The sequence below is a fragment of the Pongo pygmaeus genome, chromosome 2, assembly GCF_028885625.2.
Source record: "Pongo pygmaeus isolate AG05252 chromosome 2, NHGRI_mPonPyg2-v2.0_pri, whole genome shotgun sequence".
Lineage (NCBI taxonomy): Eukaryota > Metazoa > Chordata > Mammalia > Primates > Hominidae > Pongo > Pongo pygmaeus.
In genome coordinates this window covers 184,864,043-184,887,054 of record NC_085930.1, presented here as the reverse complement: position 1 = coordinate 184,887,054, position 23,012 = coordinate 184,864,043, and the positions used below count along the sequence as shown (strand labels likewise).

The window sequence follows — 23,012 nt, the reverse complement described above, 5'->3', positions numbered from 1 at the left end:
TTTCACGTTTCATCATACTTAAATGAAACTTTTAGTTCCTCACAGACCCAGGACTTCAAGGACAGATTCTAGGGCTGACTCAGCCTTGATACCTTGATACCAAGTGAAGCATTAGTGCAGAAACAGCTGCGCAAATAAGACATGTGGAAATATGAATATGCTTCAGAATCTTTAAAGTCACCAAAACATCCAATTTTAAGGATTTGGAGAAACAAATGTATAGATCAATGAAGAACATATGTTTGTATGTGGAAAGATTCTGTATCGAGAGTCGGTGGGTAGAGAGGACAAACATGGGATTTAGATGAACAAAAGACGCAGGATCAAGTAAAGGAATTCGGAGGGTAAAGAGAAAACGAAACAAAACAAAACTTTACTTAGCTTCCTGGTTCATATTTTTATTGTGTTGGCAAAAGACTATCTGTCAAAAAATGTATTTCATATCTATTTTTCTGTCGTAAAAATAAGTAAAGTGGCTCTAAGAAAAGGGGTTTGTGCAGAAGTATATGTATGGCCTTGAAGTAGCTGTTACTGAAACTCATAAAATAGGAATAAACTTTACAGATTATATCTTCCAGGGCTTTCCACATGTTTGCACTGAATGACAGAGGAAAAAGGAAGCCTCTTTTCCACAGCAAACAGCCCCACTTTCTACTAATAATAGCTAATATTTACGCAGTATTTATTTAGTGTATTGCAAGCACAGTACTAAGGTTTTTTCATATATTAGCTATTTTCATACTCAGATTGTATTTTATAACAGACCAGAAGAATTTCTGAGAGTCTTAGGGAGAAGACATTTGGAAAAAGAGGAAAGAAAGTTTTTCCTCACAGAGCCACTAGTCATCAAAATTATCTTTTCTTAAGCCAAGAATCCATATCCATTTACTTTGATTTTTCAGTTACAAGAGGATCATAATCTCATTAAGGGCTGGACCTGAACTTCCAGAGGAAACTCAGGAGTCAATTAAGTGTTTAGCTTAACTCCTGTCATAATAGTCAATATGAATGAATGCATTTTAAGAAAACTGATATAAAAATAAATTCATCATGTCAAAGAGATGAAAAAGGAAAACGAATGCAAGTTAATTTGGTTAGCTCACAGTTAACAACTTAGGTTAAGTTTTGTTTATTTATTTATTTATTTTTTGAGATGGAGTCTCACTCTGTCACTCAGGCTGGAATGCAGTAGCACGATCTCAGCTCACTGCAACCTCTGCCTCCCAGGTTCAAGCGATTCTCCTGCCTCAGCCTCCCGAGTAGCTGGGATTACAGGTGCCTGCCACCACTCCTAATTTTTGTATTTTTAGTAGAGATGGGGTTTCACCATGTTGGTCAGGCTGGTCTCGAACTCCTGACCTCAGGTGATCCGTCCGCCTCGGCCTCCCAAAGTGCTGGGATTACAGGCATGAGCCACCGTGCCCGGCCAACTTAGATTAAGTTTTAAGGAAATGAAGGCACTTAACGAAAACATTAATTATAATACATGTATTGGGGACTGTCCAGTCTCTCCTCAGACTAGTAAAAAATGCCAAATTTGTCAGACTTATAGTATATTAGGGAATCCCTAGACAGTTTGATTGACTTCCTGAAGTATTTTATAATTACTGTGCTTGTTCCCAAGGTTTAATGATTCACTTGCAACAGAAATTTCTCTCTACTTAAAAAAGAAAAATCTGTTCACAAGCTGGGAAACTCAAGAATGCCTGATATTTAGAGTTATTTATGAGAGAAATTCTATGAGTGCTAGTGTGTTTTAATTGTTATTCTAACCCTAGATTAGATCTCCAATGGAATGTTTTCTAAGCTTTCAGATGATGTGTCAATGATGAGACTACATTTAATTAAAGCAAGTTATACAGCAGGTAAAACACAGTAAGGAAATTACACAGGATATTTTGTAGCACATTGGTGGAATTCTCATCCTTATCTAGTTATGAGAAACATCTCACTCTACTCTCCTTTTTTTTTTCTTTTCTTTAAGTGTGTTTCTTTTCCGATTTAAATATATGATCTAAGGATCTATTCTTTTGACCCATACCACTATTTTCTTCCAAATATTTTTTTGCTGACAATTTAATACACTAATATATGTTTCCCAAGTAGAGGGGATTCTTAGAGTATATGAAATAGACAGAAATGAAGATGTTCCTTTTCCTTATTTAGATCCATTGGAAGAAAAGTTTTATTCTTAGCAGCAGTTGAATTCTAAAGTTAGGGACATTTTGATAACTTACATCAGGATCTGGCATGGGATGAAAAACAAATTATGCTTTGTGTCTTACAATAGACTATAACTGAGAAGCAAAGGTTGACTTTATTGGACATTTTTAATATAGTGCTATTTTTCTTTTTATTTAAGCATACTTTGTTATTTGGTAACTTTGTAGGCAGTGATTCTGTCTTTTTTAGTTTTTTTTCTGTCTTCCCTAAAGCCTAGTAAGTCTCCCACAGTAAATTCTCTTTTAAGATGTTTTGATTAAATGACTTGGTAAGGAAAGTAAAGTTATCATTTTTAGGAGAACTTACTTTTGAAGGAGAACCTGTTAATAACATTAAGTTTATATTACAGATTCACCAGTGAAAATTCCTTTTATAAATATGCAGACAGATCTTCAGTTTTGAATAAAAGCTTTCTTAGTGCATTGTGACATGCAGAGAGAGAACAACAAATCTTTGGCTCCAGACCTCTATAAACTACTAGAACAGAATTACAGATTAACTTTGTATTTCTTTTTGAGTGCCATTTTATAAAGCCATGTGTTATCTTGTTAAATGTTAGAAATAGCATATTTGACATATTCATAATTTATTTTCTCAAGAAAAAAAACAGAGGAAAGTGTAAATAAATATTGGAGTTGAATAGTCTGATAAATTTTGCTGAAAATATTAGCTCTTATGGGAGCTAAAGTTCATTATTCAGGAAATTAAAATTTGGATAAATTAGTGTGGTTTTCATCCAGTTTCTAAAAACAGAGGCACATAATACAATTGATAAATATGCAATTTGCAACAAAAAGACAGAAAAATTGAATGCAGTGTTAATATTACCTAAATGGAGAAGGTAATTCAATTACAATAATGCCATCATGTTGAATACATTCTTTGAAATATGAAAGACAAATGGAGATATTACTTACTATAAAAATTGGTCTTTGGAAGTCATTTTTGTTTTTCACAAACAAGCACAGTCATGATATTAATATTGTGGTTAATTATAGAGTTGCACTGGTGTTAGCTTCTGCTGCTGTTTCATTCTGCTTGATATATTTAACATGGTAAAATCATAGCCAACTAGCCTATTGATGTGCAGTTTTTCCTCCTGTGCCCACAAGTGCAATTATTAATGGAAGGCATGCCATTTTTTGGTAAATACGTGTTTGAAATCCAAATATTAATACATGCGTACATAGGCATACCAGAGACCTGGGTCTATAGTGAGGCACTGAATATACAAATTGACAATGGCCAGATCCCATATAAAAGTAGAAATCTAATTTACAATCTGCAATGATCAGTTCAAAAAGCCAAACCAAAACTTTAAGCAATCAACTGAAAACAGCCAGACTTGATCAATAACTGATAGCTTCTTTAATTTTCACCCCCATTTTCTACACAAGACCATCCAGGAAAAGCCAAATATGCTCCCCTAACCTACATAGGGTGCCTCACTTCTTAACAAGAAGTTAGCCCACCTCCAGCTTCCCCAACCCTACAGCTTCCAATGAGCGCAGACCTGAAACCTTCTCTTTCTGCACTGTAAACCTAACGCACATTTCTGCCTGTCTTTGATTTTCTGCCAAATGCAAGTGATGGGGAGTGTCTCCCTTGCTCTAGCAAGCTCTGAATAAGTAGACCTAGGTTGTTGTCATTTGGGTGGTCTTCATTTATCTCCACAGTACCATTTCATTTATCTCCACAGTACCATTTCATTACCAATGTTCCTCAGCCTAGAGCATCCTAAAATTTTCTTGATGGTTCCTCTCTAATGCTCCCTTTTGCCTTTCCCTTGCCAAGTGAAATATTACTACTTTAGACTGATGGAACTTTTTTCCATGATAAATATACATTTCATGTGAAAAATAAAAGAATATTGATCAGTTATAATTTAAATTAATATAAAAATACAAACCAGGGTAAGTTTAGAAAGGATGATGAAAAACAGACTGTACATCATTTGCAATAATTTCCTCAATTAGGAAGTCAGGAGATTTGAGAGACTTTTTAAGTTGCTCTAAAAACCAATGATCCCATACTTTCTCTTCACATTTTCACATAGCCTCCTGTAAGCAACTTTAGGTAGTAAAAGCTCTTGCTTTAAAAAAATGTCATATGTATTGCAAATCACATATTCATTGCAAAGAGCAACAAGATCTTCAATACGTATCATCAGATTCTTCCATTACAGAAAAGGCAGTTAGCTTTGTCAGAACAGCTTCGGTAACTCTCTTCCTAACAGAACACCTCTGTCTTTTAATTAAATTTGCTGCAGTAGCCTTTTTTCTCTGAATATATAAGGTTTTATTATCTTATATCTTATTCATGGACAAAACAGTTTCCTAAGCTTTTGAAAAACTCATATCCTATCAGCCTCATGACAATATTGATCCTTCTCAATTTATTCCAATCAACTGCCTCAACTGAAGCTGGGGGAAAACATAGCACTTAGCATTTTTCAAAAGCCAGTCTTATTTTTACACACAGCTAAGATAAGTTTGCATAAACATAATCCAATGTATAATATTTACAATCAAACAAGGCCTTTACAGATACTTTAACGTCTGCTCTCAAAAGAGCACTGTAGTACACAGCTGATTGCAAATATAAGGGAAGTAAATACTTCTGGATGCAGAAAATTAGTATGACAAGTTTTACCTTTAAAAGCAAAACCCTAAAAGTACAGCTTGGAAGTCATAAAAGTTTACCATCTCTGGTATTCTAACTGGACTATAGAAAATGCCCTTGGACATTCTGCCACGTCTTTGAATCTCCTGTCCTCTGACATTACAAGTATAATATTGTTTAAAACGTCTTGAAACTAAGTATTAAAGGATTTGGCATTTATCAATTATTTAAGAGGACCTATTACAATAATGACTATGCTGAGAAAAAATCCTATGATAAGCACTATAGCATGTAAAAATATCTTTCTAATTGTCACTCAGTGGAACTCAATAATATACTGATTTGTGTGTGTGTTCTAACTCTGTACTTAATTTTTTTAGTTTCATAAAAGGTAAACAGTAGCTGTTTAATTAATACTTGTTCAATGTAACTTATCTGTGATAGACCTAAGTTGAGAAAATAATTGGAGAAGTGAATTTCTCACCTCTCAAGTAACTGAGGGGTAGAGGGCTAGTGTGGTAAAAGCACCTCCTGGAATATCAACGGGAGGCTCCAGACATGTTCTTGAATGCAGAGTTAATGTCCTATATTCCTCCTTGAGAAACATCAAGTTAAGATCTAGTGCATGTTTCATGTATGTTAGCAAACTTAAGACAGAGGACTACTCAAGAAAACAGCATAGTTCTTTATTCTTAATCTCTTGTTGCCTGTCATCTATATGGGTAATAGGAAAACAAACAAAAGACTCAATTAATTATAATAATTATATATATATGTAGTGCTTTGTATTAAGATTTATGGTTCTCAACATTATTTTTGTGGATCTTCTATTTTTCCTGAACTTATAAACTAATGGATTCAAATAAGATAATTGCCAGCAAAAATTTGCTCAGCTGAAGCTTGGACACTGCCACAGAATTCCTTTCTTTATATAACCTACTTTTAATCACATAGTTAGAAATATATTATTTTTAAAAATTAAATATGTAAAGGAAAAATGTACTTTGGGCCAAACTTTGGAGTGCATCTGTAGGACAGTGTTGGTTTACAGAACCAGACATTTTAGAGTCTAACTATTCAAAGTTTGAGCTGAGTGTGTCGTTGTATATTACTGAGTTAGTGCCGGATAGTTTTATGTGTGCTTAGCACTCTTCTTAGCATTTGGATTTCTATCATGCTGTAGGATAGTATGTATTTGAAATAATATTCAAATAAATGGGATCTGAGTGCTTTATGGTCTTTGAGACCAAATATTATTTCACTGAATTCTCTATGCTTACAAAGATCATAAAGCTGAAGATAATTGTATTAATGTGGCTAAATGGTTATAATGTCTTTAACTCAAATAACTGTAACTTGTGGCACATGACACAAATACTTCCAAATTCTATTTATTTACTAAATTTGTCTATTCTTAATGTATAATATCAAAAAGGTGGGCTGTATTTAACTCTTTAATGATATAACAGTCTTACTCTTTCCAGGCACCAGTCATCAAAATCAAAATCAATCTTCCTGCACTCTATGTACATAGAATTTGCTTGGAGATTATATACATATATAAATATATATATACACACATATATACACACACATATATGTATATACATATACATACATTTATACGTGTGTGTATGTAAATACATAAATTTGCTTTTTTAAAAAGTCAGTTGAGCACTTAACTTTGGGACAATTATAATGTATGAGATTATGAGATTAAATAGTGGACAGGTTAGCTTTGGCATCAAATCTTACTTTCAATTTCAGAGTTATCCCATAACTCTAACTCAACTTCTACATCTAAAATCAAAAGTAACAATACACCCTCATAAGTAGGGTTTTTTGTGTGTGTGTGTGTCTGTGTGCAGCTTCAGCACTAGCACATTATAAGTAGTTGTTCAACAGAAAAGGGGTAGTAAGGCCTACACATAAAAGACACATTGTGTGAAAACAGGATTCTCTGTATTCTCCCCTAAGGCATGAGAGGAATCACATCTATTAGTATTCTACTACTCCTATATTCTAGCTGCAGGAGTTCAAGACGGCAGGCAAAGTTATAAGCTACCTCTAGAGACCAGTTTAAATTTCACCATAAAATCTAAATTCTGAGGCTTTCTTGCTTGATGTTGGCTTCAGATTGATTGACATATCCAAAATACTCCTAGACAGGTTAAAATTCCATAGTGAGTGCTAAGATTTGAATGTCTCCTCCAAACTCATGCTGAAATTTAATTGCCATTGTAACAGTATTAAGAGGTAGGGCTTTTGAGAAGTCATTAGGTCATGAGTGCGCCACCCTCATGAATGAATTAATGCCATTATTGCAGAAGTGGGTTAGTAAGGAGTGGGCTCCTAATAAGAGGATAAATGTTGCCCCTACCTTCTCTCTGTCTCTTGTGATTGCTCACCACGTGATGCCTTCTGCCATGGATGACCCTTTCCAGATATTGGTGCCATGTTCTTGGACTTCCCAGCTGCCAGAACTGTGAGCCAAATAAACTTCTCTTCTTTATAAATTACCTGGTCTGTGGTATTCTATCATAGCAGCAGAAAATTAAGACAGTAAGTCATCATTTTAAATGAGTGTCTTGAACCAAGAATCTTTTCAATTATCTCCAATTTTTCTCCTTGATGTCCCTTAGAGTCAAAGGAAATAATCTTTCACATCTCACAAACACATCCCATGTGTTTGCATCTCTATATCCTACAATAAAGCGCTGTGAAAAAAAAAAGAAGTATTTGCATCTCTGGACTTTTGATCACTTAATATTTCCTCTATGTGGAGTGTCAATTATCTCAGTTGTTCCCTACATCTTTTCTCTCAAGCCCTGGCTAAAAGGACTTCCAAATGATCCCCCAAGCTGGAAGGAAAAGAAATCTTTCTCTCCTGAAGTTTCATTTATTTACATTTCTTTCATAACACTACTTTATTTCTCACTATATTATAGTTTGCTGTGTGTGCTTCATCTTTCTTCATGGTTACTAACTGGCTCAAGGGAAGGCCTATGTCTGACTCATTTTTACCTTCATTGCATCAAGCAGGATACTCTGTATGTGCTAGATGAACACTAATATATATTACATAAATTTTTTGAATAAGAATTTTTTTTTGTGAACACCACAAATCAAATTAATTTTCTGAAGGTGTTGGAACTAATCTGAATATTTGTCGCTCTTGCTATAAAAATTGATGGCCAATCTAGAAAATATTTCACCACATTTTTGTTTCAGAGACAGATTTACAAAGATCAAGATCAAGGAATAACAAAAGCAGCACAATGCCATTTGTTTTCTATTTTGCATACCCAGTGAGATGGTGAGCTATTAGCTTCATCCTTATTTAAAATTTTTTAAGTAGGACATTGTATTGCCATTTTAATCCAATAAGCACACCCAGGCTGATTATTACTGATAAAGTGTATCACCATCTAGAGTTTTGAGTACTAGATATTATTAAGTTTAATGGTTACAAATTTGAAACATATAGTTGTTTATTCCTCAAAGGATATTCTCCAAAATATCTCCTGTACTTTGAAATCTATGTCTGGAAGCATTATGCCACTTTAAGGAAATATTTTTTTAAATTTATTTCAACTATTTTTTAGTATGTTATCTGAAAAGGATGGTTTCTGCTCATTATAGTAGCCTTGATACTAAAAGAACAAATAGTACTAAATGGACCTACAGATAAAGAGAGCAATAAGTTTGCCTACAAAAGCTCAGCATATGTCACTAGGCAAAGAATGCAGTACATTTTTCCAACAAGTATTCTTTTAAACTTCACTATGAACGTTACTACAACAGACGTCGGAAAAATAAACTTTAGCAACAGAATTGTGATGTGGCATCTACAATTTGAGAATATTCTGATGGAAAGAGTAGAAAAACAGAAAAGTCCCTATTCTATGCCTGAAAGAATCTTGTTGGAAACCATGGTTTATGTATAATTAAAAAAGATCACTCTACATAAAGTTGCAAGAGTGCATTTTATTTAAAAAATGCCCAATTATCTCAGGGATTGGATTTTTTTTCAAACACCTATATGGATCTCTCCACAAACACATCAAATTAGGCAATACAAACACGCAAGGCACAGAAAGTCTAACAGCAGTGAAGTCGAGACTACTCATTAACAACTGAATACTGAATCTAATTTTGTGTTTACCAATTACATTGTTGAGAGACCCCAAAACCTTCACTGGTACACTGCTGGGAAAGGCCTATCATTGGATTAAATAACTTATTTACCTGAATTTCTGTTTCCATATTCTTAAAAATCTGATAGTTGAACAGGGAGACTGAAGAGGATTACTTTTATTAAATACTGATAAAGGACAAAGGAGTAAGAGATAATAGCAAATGAGCATCCCTAAAGTCAGAATTTTACTTTTTGTTTTTCTATGGACATCTCATAGAGGTGCCTTATATGTTATTTTCCCTTAGCAATGCTGGTTCCTTCCTTATCTCCAGGAACCCATTATAGAATTCAAAGTAGACACACTTAGTCAAATTATATAGCATTGGAATTCCTGGATATTCATTGCATATGAATGCCCCCAAAATTAATTTTTCCAAGAAAATAACAAGAATGAACAATCAAAGTCTGTAACTGTATTCTTTTACCACTCTTGTGTCAGTATCTTCACATCAAGGATTCACTACTACTCTCTAGAACATGTTGTTTATATACTCAGTGTGATTTATTTTTTGATTTCTGAGACATGCTTTCATTGTTAGAAATGAAATAATTTCCCTATTTAAAAAGGAACTACTATTTTTAAAACAAATATTTGGTAAACTGTGCAAGAGGATTAACTTATACCTTTGTATTTGGTTATGTTTGTTATGTGTGCGTGTAAGTTTTTGGTAATTTCACCTATTTTAGGACGCTTTAATAATATCAACTATATAACATCTGTACTGTACCAACCAATATTCTAACCATATTCTGAGGTTATAGAGACAATAGCTGATGCCATAAAAACAAATTAATGCAATACCAAAACATTACTCTACTATGAAGAAATATATAGGGATTTGTAGACATTTTAAAAACCTGTGAGAAACATACATCTAGAAATTATTTTGGTAATTAAAAAAAAACGAAACTGGCCAGGCACGGTGGCTCACGCCTGTAATCCTAGCACTCTGGGAGGCCAAGGCAGGTGGATCACGAGGGCAAGAGATCAAGACCATCCTGGCCAACATGGTGAAGCCACATACTAAAAATACAAAAATTAGCTGGGCATAGTGGCACGTGCCTGTAGTCCCACCTACTCAGGAGGCTGAGGCAGGAGAATCGCTTGAACCCGGGTGGGGGAGATTGCAGTGAGCCGAGATTGTGCCACTGCACTCCAGCCTGGCAACAGAGCAAGACTCTGTCAAAACCAACCAACCAACCAACCAAACAAACAAACAAAACTAAATCTGTCACTTTTCTGAGAATTTTTTTTTTTTAATTTCAGAACTCAATGGTTTTATTCTAAACGGAACTACCTATGATAAGGGTCAAATCTGACAAAAACATCTTATCAGTCTCTTCCCTAGCTTCTTAGTTTAAAGAACTAGAACCATAGCACTGCCCAGCATGTAGTAAAGAATTTAACTTTGCCTAAAGAGATGTCTGCCCTTTGTCCTTAGGTCCTGGTCAGTAATATCTAAGCCCTTGGAATGTCACATCTGAAAGGACTGTCTTTGTTTGCCTGAGTGCATTGGGTTACTCCAGCTTGTGTATCAATGTGATTTGGGGTGGAATTTAGCCATATCAAATAATTTAATAACACAATTTAGTGTAGGGAAATTTAGTCCATTGTAACAGATGAATCTCTGGAGAGACTGGAGATGGAGTTCAACCACAATGGCAGTAAACTGTGTCTGTGTGATGGGGCCCCCACAAAATCTCTGGACACTAAAGCTTGGATGAATTTCCCTGTCAACACTCCAAGTGTAGTCTCACACATCACTGTTGGGGAAAAACAGCACTGTACATTATTCCAATAGGTGAGAAAATCTAGAAGACCCACGCTTCCAAATTTCCTGGATTCTGTTTCATCATCTATTCCCTTGGCTGATTTTAATCTGTATCCTTTCACTGTAATAAACTGAAACTCTGAGCTTTACAGCTTTTAATGAGTTCTGTGAGCTGTAGCAAATTATGGAATATGAGGTTGGTCTTGGGACTCCTAGACTTATAATTGATATCAGAGTAATTATGGGTCTTGTGGACAGCTCCTTGAATTTATACCCCTCTCCAAAAATAAACTGACTTAAACATGAGTTATTAGCTAAGACTGATGGAAAAAAAATCAGAAATGAAGGGAACATCATAGTTTTGTTTCCACAGTTCAATGAGAGCACGGAAAACTTATTTTCTTTTCATTTTTCCACTTTATCTTGAAGTTCTCAGCTGCATCCTAAGCTTGACTTCTCTTTGTGGCTGTGAAGTGGATGAAAACTTCACAGTACAATTCCACAAAGTATTATTTTCCACCACTGATTTCCAAACACAAATAAAAATATGACTGTATCCACCTAGGATATCTACTTTTCTTTGGGAGAAAAAGAAAATCACTATGGCTAGGATAATGCCATGTCCTGACTACTTTCAGCCAATTAGATCTGTGGCTATAAATAACTGTACGATCAGTCTGTGGAAACTCCAGAATCGCCACACAATGGGTGAGGGCTAGAATGAATACTGGAGACGTGACCAAAATGTCCACTATAGAATCCCATTGTTCATCAAAATCTCCTTCATGCACACAGGTAGTCAGCATTTATTCTAGTAAATTACCACTTCCAGATCCAAGCTCTATGTCATTCTCAAGATGCAGTTATGAAGTAACTATGAATAATTATGAATTAAGCATGATTTATAGTTTTAAGAAAATTGGCAAAAAAAACTGAAAACAAGAGAAATCCCCTATGAACACAGGTAAGTCCCAGAAATCATACAAATGCAACCAGAAGGAAAAACAATCTACAAACATCATTGTCAGAAGAATTCTGCAAATTAATAAAATTTCAGATTCATATAGGAGGTATACAACTTGAGATCAGGCAAAAGTTACACAAAAGAAAATGAGAAGAGAGCCAGAAAGAGTGATGAAAGACTTTAGCAGCATCATGTTTAAGAAAGTAGCAGCAGAATGTAATTCCTGAAGGTGAAAGGTTTACCGTAAAATGCAGAAGCTTTACCCTTTAAAAAGCAGAAAATTCAAATATTGATAAACTGTTTCAGAGCACAAATAAGAAAAACCTTTAAATTATTTTATGACACAAGTTTAATATTGATTTTAAACCTTAAAAGATTAAGTTATAAAAATGCAAACCACTGTACTTCATGAACGTTATTAGAAAAATCTTAATATATTAACAAGCTGTTCTATTTTTAATGTGGATATACTACAGTCATTCACACTGAAATCTGAAACAGGTCAAATGATGAGTATCAGCATTTTTTCATATATATTTCCTATAGCCATTAGTTTACACAATTAGGAAAGAGCTTTAAATTAGTGATGTAAAAATTGACAAGGAAGAGAAAAATAGATGATAAAATTTTAAACCTGGAAAACCCAAAGTCAATTGATAAAATCTTACAAACAGTAAGAACTTCAGTAATATCTTTAGGTACCAAATTAATAGTTTCATAAGACACAAAACTCTCTAAAGACAGAAATTTTTTGTATGTATACATACACACACACACAAATAAAACAGTGAATCAGAAATTATAATAAAAGCTATGACTACAAAAGCAAAGAAAACATACCTACAGATAAAATTAATAAGAAATGTGCTTTTATAGTCATTGTTTTATTCATCTGTGCGTGTATATATATTATATATATCATCTGTGTGTATATATATACACAGATAAATATATATATACATACGTTTATATATACATATATATAAAGTTTCTGTCTCTATAGACTTTTGTTACTTATGAAACTACTAATTTGGTACCTAAAATTATTACTGAAATTCTTACTGTTTATAATATTTTTTCAGTTGATATTGGGCTTTTCAGGTTTAAAACTTCATTATTACAAAGCGATTCAACTACAAGTATAAAGATATATTTCATAGGCAACTTGTGGATCAATAATAGACCTTTTCAAAATATGAGGGTTAGGATCTTGAAAAATTGCCAACATAGAAGAACTGACAGTAGAGGTATTTAAGATTTTATGGAGAAAATAGAGTTTGAGGACTGTGTAATGAACAAATCCGTAAAAAGTATTATCACTATTTTTACACTAAAACAATAAAGACGGCTTGTTAAATACAATGCTATGAATGACATTTTCATACACCGTAAATTATTAATGTAATTAATTATCATTTATCATGTATCATCCTTCAATTGCCAGAAAATTTGGTTAATCTCCTCCCTCTAAATCCTAAAAGGTTCCTAAACATTCATTTTTTGAAGATTCAGAGAATGTGGGTATTAAGACACTGCCCTCAATGCTCCTACCCCATGGCCGGAATTTAACTCTCTAATTGTTCATGACCCTTCTGATTTTATAACTCAGGAATATTGAATCCTGTCTCTTAGACCCTATCATAATCCAGGAAACAAAGTAATCTGAATGGCTGAGATGAAACAAAACACAAAAGCAGAAACAATAAAATTTGGAGTGATCTTAAATTAACATCTTTATCAGAGCCAACAGATTTTTCTCATGTTTGCCTTATGATAGTATCATCATGTGGCTGTACTACATACCTTCTGACCCTCTTACGATGTGTTTCATTTCTCTCCTCTCTTAACAGATGTGAGAATACAGTACAAAAGCCCTGAATATTTTTTCTCCAGTGCCTTTTTATCTCTCTAAAGGCACACTAGTCCTGCTCTGTGTGTTTCACCTCTTATAGTCACACCTACATTTTTAATTTGGCCCAATATGAATGGCCCACAAGTCATAGAAGGAAATCTGGAATAAAAATTCTCCCAGGTGGCATGGAAGATTGCAGAATCAAACTTTCTCTATATATTTATAGAGTCAATATATCTATATTCTCTATATGTTTTGTGTACATACTAATTTTTTTCCTAAGCACAATTTTCAGTGCGGGAAGTATTATAAAAGCTCCATGGTTTTCTGAAGGGCACTTCAGTATATTTGCTTAATAATGTAATTAAATTCAGATGGTAATAATTCCAAAATTGGAATTTAGTGTTGAAAAGAGAAAAGGGCATTAAAGAAGAGTGATACTTATTCTTATCCAAGAATACTCTTGGAATGTAGCTAATAATGCCCACTGTGTAAAAGAGCATCTCAAATTTGCAAGTTCTTTTAGCCTAAAGCTGGTGGACATTTTGAAGAAGTCCAGAGCAAAAAATAAGAATGTTAGAATGACAATTCTCTAAATATCAGAGACCAGTGCAACTCTCCTTACCAAGAAGAAAGGAAACATTTAAGTCAACTTATCCTGTAAATTACATTACGTAAGATGCAGTAGGATTGAATGTTTATTGTGGCTGAGGAGGAATACTACTACATTTACCAGATAACCATGTGATAGGTATGGTTTTGACAAACTTTATATTTGAAGTCATAAGTGAGAATTCAAGCTCCTGGTTAAAACTCAATCTATAATCTTTCATCAATTATAGGAATTATTCGCAAATTTTTGTCTTCCCTTTTTTCGATTATTCTAAAATTCCAATTATATATAGTTGAAGCTTCCTAGTTTATCTAGCATATATCTTAACTCTACTTTCATATTTTAAAAATCTCTCTCTTCCTATGACACATTTTATATGTTTCTCAGTTCTATCTTTCAAATGATCTCATCATTTTAAAATGATTCCTGAGAAGATATTTTCTATCTTGGGGATTTTAAGTTTTCTACAATGATCTCCTTTACATCTAACACTTGTATTAATTTTTTATATTCACTTGAGCTAATTTATTCTTTTGTCTTCTAATAAAAGCCATTTTTCACTTGTCTTTAATTACCTGACATATACTTATATTAAAGCCTTTGTCAGATATTTCCATAAAATTAACTTCATCTAAAAAAACAAACACAAAACACAAAAAAACTATGTGTGATGTTTTAGGCCTGACCATAAGAAATTACAAAAGCTTTACTGGGCAGGCATTGGGGAGATAAATGCACACCTTGCATCAGATTTGGTGCACAGACAGAGCATTGCAGATTCTGAAGGAAATTGCAGTCCAGGACTAAGGCCCACCTGGCTGGTCTTGCTCTTTACACATTGGCCTTGTCAGCCCAGGTGCCTCCCTTTCTAGGTCTCTTTGAGGCCTTAGGCAGAGCTTCTCTTCAGGTGCCTTATAGGAGTGAAGAACAAAGGAGAAACCACTTTTCCCCAGTCTGGCTCAGTGCCCTGTACTTTTCCACTCCTAGCCCTTCCCCTCCACCCTCCTCTCCATCTCACCATCCATAAACTGCCTGAGCCTTTTGTTTGGGGGCTTCCTCAACAGAGAGATGATCCCTGTGTCTCTGCTTATCTACCTGTCCCTGGACTGTGCACCATTCCATGAGGGAAAAAAGGAACAGCAAGGAATTGACATTTTCTTCCCTTTTGTACTCTTTTGCACTTCATCAAAGTAAATGATTAAAGGCTAAATCTTTCCTTTTGGGTTGTGGCTTTAATTGGCTGCTCTGACACCTGCCAGCCCAACTCTGTCTCTCCCAGCTCACCTGAGCTCCTGACAATATGTGGTCATAAGATTCCACAATATTATTCAATAATCTTGTTCTTTTCCAAGACAAAAGACAGTTAACTGTGTAAAATTTTGTCTAATTTCTCATAGAAAACATAATAAATACCAAGAAAATAAATTTGAATTAAAATATTATTTGGCTGACTTGAGCACCAGCAAGAGGTCATTCATTAATTTCTCATCCTGACTAACCCACGGAGTCATTGTAATAATGTCATTTCATTCTGTTTCCCAGAGCTTACATATAGGACCTTAACGTTAGTATCTTAACTTTAGCATTCATTAACAAACAGAATATTAATTCAAACTTTGAGACTCTTGGTTACTCTTCAGAGTTATTGTGTTAGGTTGTTTTTATGTTTCTATAAAACCTGAAAACTGGGTAATTTACAAAGAAAAAGAGGTTTAATTAGCTCACAGTTCTGCAGGGTGTACAGAAATGTGATGCCAGCATCTGCTTCTGGTGAGGCCTCAGGAAGCTCACAATCATGGTGGAAGGCGAAGGGGGAGCAGGTGCATCACATGGCAAGTGGAAACAAGAGAAAGGTGGGGGAAGTGCTACACTTTTTAAACAACTAGATTTCCTGAGAACTCAGAGCAAGAATGAACTCACTATCACAAGGACAGCACCAAGCCGTGAGTGATCCACTCCCACAATCTAAACACCTCCCACCAGCTCTATCTCTAACATTAGGAATTACATTTCAACATGAGATTTGGAGGGGACAAACATTGACACTTTATCAGTCCTATAACAAATACCAAGGCAGCATAGAGCATGGAAAGAGTACAGGCTCTGGGCCCAATGTTCTGAGTCTTCTGTTTGCTAGTCACATAACTCAGGACCAGTCATCACCACTAACTCTTCCATATCAAAAGATTGTTAGGAAGATTAAATGGGGCTGTTATATAAACTGCTAGATGTTCTCATCCAAATTTCTTCTACTCATAAAGCTATGCATAAACAATAACATGTTTAGTGGATATTAGCAATAGTACATTGATTACTCTGGGCCACAGTGACATAATACCTACGTTGAAAATACTGGTATTGTTCAAAATACATTTGGAACAAACTGCTTTGAAAATGCCTTCATAATCTATATATGAGAGTTATTTTCATTAGTTTATAATCACATCTCATTTCTAAATACTTAATTTGCAAAACCCACTTTATTACCTGATTTATTTATTTTTAAAAATTTATATCAGATTATTTGTTATTAAGTTCAAAGTCAAATTTACCATTTAAGTCACCATTTAGGAGTTTATAATAGCTTTATTAAAGGGAGTTTTTCTCTGGCTTAGAGCAAATCATTTATCTAGAATGAGACAGAAATTCTGGCTCTGCCACCTCATAACTTCGTACCTCAAACAAGCTACCTGACATCTGATATCTGTTTTCTCATCTGAAAATGGGAATGATAGTGTAAATGCCATAAAGTGATATTAAATAAGATGGTAGGTATAGAAAACATAGAAGATAACCTGTTCATAGCAAACGCCATGTAATTGAATTGTAGCAATTTTTACCACTCTGTTTTTTCATGACCTCTGTCTGACTTTGGGCTTCCTTCAAATTAGGATATGTTTAAACAATATATTTTGCAAATAGTCATGGAAAAAATGATATTTAATACTTTCATGGAGCAAACATTACTAGGGAAGCTGTTTGAAACCATTTGTTATATAAATCTTCATGAAGAAAATAATCTAAAGCTAATAATGTAATTGCATTATTTAATCAAAGTTGAACTTTTAATTCTTTACCTAAAAGAGTATTAATATGTATGTAAATATGTAAATATCCACTAATATTCACAGAAGGAAAATTTCATTAAAACATACATTAATTAAAAATCTCTTTACTTGCTTATTGTTAGATTTAATTGCTTGCTTTTAAATGTTTGAAAATTTAATGTCCAATTGAAAATGAAAAACATTTCTGAAGTCTGCAAGTAAATTTGATTACAGCTTCTCTTATATTTTAAAAGATGGTCTGTATCTATAAATATGGAATTAATGCATAAAGTTATTCTTCAAACTAACTTGCTAATATACTTCACAATTAAAGAATGTACATAACCTTAATTATTGATTTTGTTCATTGTTACTTTTGTAGTAGTTAGACATCATCTAATCTCCACAACTACTTATTTTATTACAGAATAACAACAGCTGAAATATTTTTAAATCAGTTTTTAATAGGGTTCATGGATGAGGAACCATTAGACACCTAAGAACAATAGGGCAGAATCTTATGGAGGAAAAGCAGCTAAATCCAACAAATACAGAAATTGTGGTTAGGACAATTATTTCTTTATACATTGTGATGGTTAGTTTGCTGTGTTAAATTGACTGGGTCACAGAGTTCCCAGGTATTTGGTCAAACATCATTCCGGGTGCTTTGACGTGACATTGACTTTTAAATATGTACTAAATAAAGCAGATTGCCTTTCCTAATGTAGGTGAGCCTCATACAATCAGTTGAAAGCCTGAATAGAACAAGAAGACTGGCTCTTCCTCAAGTAAGAATTCTTTCCTAACCAATGTCATTGTCCTGGGACAGTGACTTTTTTCCTGCCTTTGGACTTGAACAGAAACATCAGCTTTTCCAGGTCTCCAGTCTGCTGCCCTTCAGATGGAAACTACACCATCACCTCTCCCGGTCCCCAGACCTTTGGGCTCAGATTGATACTAAACTATTGGCTCTCCTGGGTCTTCAGCTTGCTGACTCACCCTATAGATCTTGGGACTTGCTTGGCTCCACAGTCATGTGAGCCAATTCTTTGTAATAAATCTCTGTCTCTTTTTCTCTCCATCACTTCCTCTGTCTCTACATATTTCATTGATTACACACACACACACACACTCACAACTCCTGTTGGTTCTATTTCTCTGAGAACCCTAAGACACCATGGGTCTCCTTTATAAAATGTAAGCAAACCAAAGTTAAGAACCATTTCTCATTTATTTTACTATCTATGTGTCTAAAATACACAGACTAGCACAAAATTAGAGATTCTGGCAGATTACAATTGGACTTGATGTTAGGAGTCAGAGGAAAGCTGATGGGCATGGCTAAGACCTGCATAGATGGAGGTGGGCAAAGCCTAAAGGGTTGATGAACTTAAGAAGGGTACTATTTGCCTATCAGGATCCTGAGCCTTCAGAGGTATGGGAGGGATCCAAAGAGCTAATACATAATTGCTGAACATATGTATCTCCTTGAACTCAGATATGGGAGTGAGGTATCAAGAATTAACCATGCCAGGAGAATTCTGCACTAAATTTTAAAATTATGCAAACCTCTTCTATAAAAGTTTCCCACAAATAATCTCTGACTGACTAAATTATTTATTCCACTGTGCATTTGATTTAAAAATTAGATTTTAACTATAAGCTCTTTCAAAAATCTATAGTATAGTACAGGAAATAAATAAAATCATGTTTTCTAACTCATATTTTACTCAAAGATTTGTACATATCAATTTAATATGGATCTTTAAACATAATTTTTTTTTAGACAATTCCTATGTCTGCCACCCAGGCTGGACTGCAGTGGTGTGGTCATAGCTCGCTGCAGCCTTAAACTCCTGGGCTCAAGTGATTCTCTTGCCTCAGCCTCCCTAGTAGCTCGGACTACAGGCACAGGCACGTGTCACCACACCCAACTATTTATTTATTTGTTTGTTTATTTAGTAGAGATGGGGTCTCACTATGTTGCCCAGGCTGGTCTCAAACTCCTGGCCTCAAGTGATCCTCCAGTTCAGCTTCCCAAAGTGCTGGAATTACAGGTGTTAGCCACTGTGTTGGGCCTAAACATAATTTTTAAATATGTTTATTTAGAGTATTCTTATATAGGTGTTTGGGATTTAGAAAATAACTTTATATTAATGTACTTTTGGAGATTAGATTTAATATGATCACTTTAAACATATAAATGATAGAAATGTGATTATGAGTATTAGACTTGTATTGTGAAGGGTATTATTTAAGTTAAAAATAGCTTAACTATAGGCTTTGATAATTAATCTGATGTAACTTCATACTGACATTGCTCCATTTGGATATTTTTTAAAAATCTATACAAAATGAAATAATGCTTCTCCTTCTCAGACAGCATGGCATATTTTTGTTGTTGTTGTTGCTGTTGTTATTGTTAATTCTTTTTTTTTAAAGTGATTGCCATGTTCTAAAAGTTAGCTGACTCTTTAACACTGTCAGTATAATGCATCTCCTTTACAAAAGTACTTTAAAGAACAGTTTAAAAGCTCATCATAAAATTGCTTCTACTATAAGATGATCCATCTTAATTCCCAAGTGCATAGTGTTACAACAAACAATAATAAACACATCTTAGTCCTATGATATTACCCAGACTGCATACTACTTTCTTATCTTCCACTCTTTTTTCTTCCTTATTTTTCAACACTTTGTCTCACTTGTAGGCAAATTCCAAAATTTATTTGTTAAATTTTGGAAAATCTGTGAAGGAACAGACTACCACCTTATATATTTTTAACTTTAATAGAATGTTTCAGCATAATGAAATAACAAAGAATCAGAAACTAAAAGAAAGCACCACTTACAAATAACAAAATTTAACTCATTTATTCAAATAATATATATTGTGTGTTTTCTATGGACAAGGCAAGGAGCTGAATGCTTTATATTCTTTACATATTTATTAATAAGATTTTAAATAGAAACTTGTATATATCAATAACCAAAGACCCACCTATTTGCTAATTATACCTTAATACCCATTACCATTTACCTTAAATACATATATATTATGTATTAAAATCTTAAGAATAAAACCTTATATCAAAACCTTAAGAATCTGAATAGAAATTAGTTTTGATAAAGCAAATTTTAATTTGAAAGAACCAGGAGCATGACTATGTCCTACACCTCACAACCTTAATTTTTAAACTGAATCTTTAAGTTAAAGAACATCTTTACCTATGTGCTAAATTTGACCAAAATTAGTAAATTTTCTAGAAAAATACAATTGAACCACAATCTAACACAAAATGCTAAGAGTTAATTTCAAAATAAATTTTTACTTTGGTAAACAAGTATTCCATATGAACTTCTGATAAATTATTAAATTATTATTTTTTGTTTTGAAAATATTTGGCTATGTAGACATTGTCATTGGTTATACTTCCCGCTTTCCATTTTGTTTTCTAAAGACCTCTCACAATTTTCTGTTTCTTATATCAACATTGCATTCAGCTGCATTCCAGCAAACACAAGAGCATTATGTTCAGCTTGTTGACTTTTATACTGATTTACTTTGAGATCTCTCCTTTTAATTTTGTTATATGTTTCCCCAAGGGTATTACATTTTCATTTTATACAGTTATATGAGATAGGCTAAATAAACTATAACTTTTTTATAAAAGAATAAGAATGTTTTCTGAACTTTTAATGATAAATCAGTATCATAGCAAGCAATTGAAAATTAGAGAAATATGAATAAATGCATTTCTAATTCATATGCCTATAGTTCAAGGACAAATGTAAACATGCCTATAAAATTGAAAAAAAGAATAAACCAAAAATAACAAATACTGACTTTAAAATAAGTTGTTTAAGAGGCTATGCATTGATTTCAAAAACGTCACCTTTAAATTCTTTTTGTGCTATATTTTCAAAGACTACATTTCTGCCATTGTCTCAAGTCTCTCTTTTTCTGATATTTGTTTTGTGTAAATATTAGAGTCCCTCAATCTGTTTTACAATCTTCAGTAGTTGCTCTTTTATATTTATTATTTTTTCATCTCTCAGTGCTGTATTGTGGATTATTCCTCAGTGCTAACCTCCAATTCATTAATTCTTTCTGCAGCTGTATCTTGTCAAATGCAATATTATTCCATTTTTCAAATTTCAATAACTAGATTTTTATTCCCAAGTTTTAAAGTATTTTTTCTATCTACTTTTAATCTATTCTTATTTCTTAAATTTAGAATAAACACATATGTTATAAAATTTTGTAACAATTTCTTCTACATAGAATTTATATTCTAAATGTGTTTTGGCTATCTTTCTTATAATTAGATGACTTCTTATTTGGAATTTGGGTTTGCAGGTTGAAATTCCTTTGTGTGCAACAATTTTGTTTTATTTTTCTCTCTCTTTGTAGTGTCTCCTCTTTAGAATCATCCAGTAGTATTATGATTGGTGACACACAGCCCTGAACTGAAGTTATAATGGGATTTTGGCACTCTTGTACCATGAAGTTATTAGAAACAGTAATCTTCAAAACATTTAACCTATAACCAACAAATAATTTGGTTTAGTTACTAACTTCTTTAGGTTTACAGTTTATCATTTAGACTATAGTTACAGGTAGAAATTGATTTTGATTTTTTAAAAGAAAAATTGGGCTTGACTTTTTAACCTAATTTCACATTCAGCAGAGCTCTACATCAGCCCCTGTCTTCCAGCATTGAGTCAGATTTTGATCTCCATTAAGACAGCTGCATTTTTCAGACATTTACACTGTACAGGAAATAAACTCCTCATTGCCAATGTCTGCATTGGTATTACTCTTCAGTTGTCTATTTTCATAGTTTATCCCTTGTTTTGTGTTTGGAATAAAGAGTGTTCTTCAAAGAATCAAAACAGCCATTTTGAACAAAAATATCAAATGTTTTTGCAACACTTCTTTTAGATTCATCTAAGAAAGGATATTAATACATGCGTATGATTTTAAGGCTTTATAATAAAAATGCATACAAGTTTTAGATAAGAATTACTGTAGATCACTTGTTAGCTTACGTGGTTTTAAAACAATCACACTTAAATTTAGAAAGTACAACAGTGATTTGAACTAAACTAGTTATTTAGTTTAAATTAGAGATACCATGAAGAATGTAATAAAAGATTTCTGAGCCATTGAGTGTAAAAACATTCAGATTGCAAGAACTTGACTTTAAATATCCAGGATGCATAATACTGTACTTATTTTGTAAATATTTGGTATTTATTTTTAAAATCTTGTCAATAACCACTTCTCGATTCTATTGTGTGGTAGACTATTACCAAAATGTAAAAAAGTAGATGATACAAATAGAGAATGAAAAATAAATTTAGATAAGAATTATAAAGGATTTTTTTGTTTGTTTTGTTTTGTTTTGAGACAGAGTCTCACTCTGTCACCAGGCTGGAGTGCAGTGGCACGATCTCGGCTCACTGCAACCTCCGCCTCCAGGATTCAAGTGATTCCCCTGCCTCACCCTCCTGAGTAGATGGGACTACAGGCGTGAACCACCACACCCAGCTAATTTGTTGTATGTTAGTAGAGACGGGGTTTCACCATGTTGGCCAGGATTGTGTCAATCTCCTGACCTCTTGATCTGCCCGCCTCAGCCTCCCAAAGTGCTGGGATTACAGGCGTGAGCTACCGTGCCCGGCCATAAAGGATGTTTTTAATTGAACATTCTCTGA

The 23,012-nt window shown here is 33.7% G+C and overlaps 1 protein-coding gene across 15 annotated transcripts in view; it reads right to left on the bottom strand.

Moving 5' to 3' along the window:
- NAALADL2 (N-acetylated alpha-linked acidic dipeptidase like 2) overlaps nt 1-23,012 on the bottom strand; it is a 1,372,789-nt gene that overhangs the window by 93,063 nt on the left and 1,256,714 nt on the right. The window contains exon 16 of one of the 15 annotated variants that reach the window (XM_063662439.1): nt 7,226-7,380. The exons of the other annotated variants lie outside the window; for them this stretch is intronic. Within the exon in view, the coding sequence (XP_063518509.1) occupies nt 7,226-7,380 (155 nt within the window). The remainder of the gene's footprint in view (nt 1-7,225; nt 7,381-23,012) is intronic. 15 annotated transcript variants of the gene reach the window in all.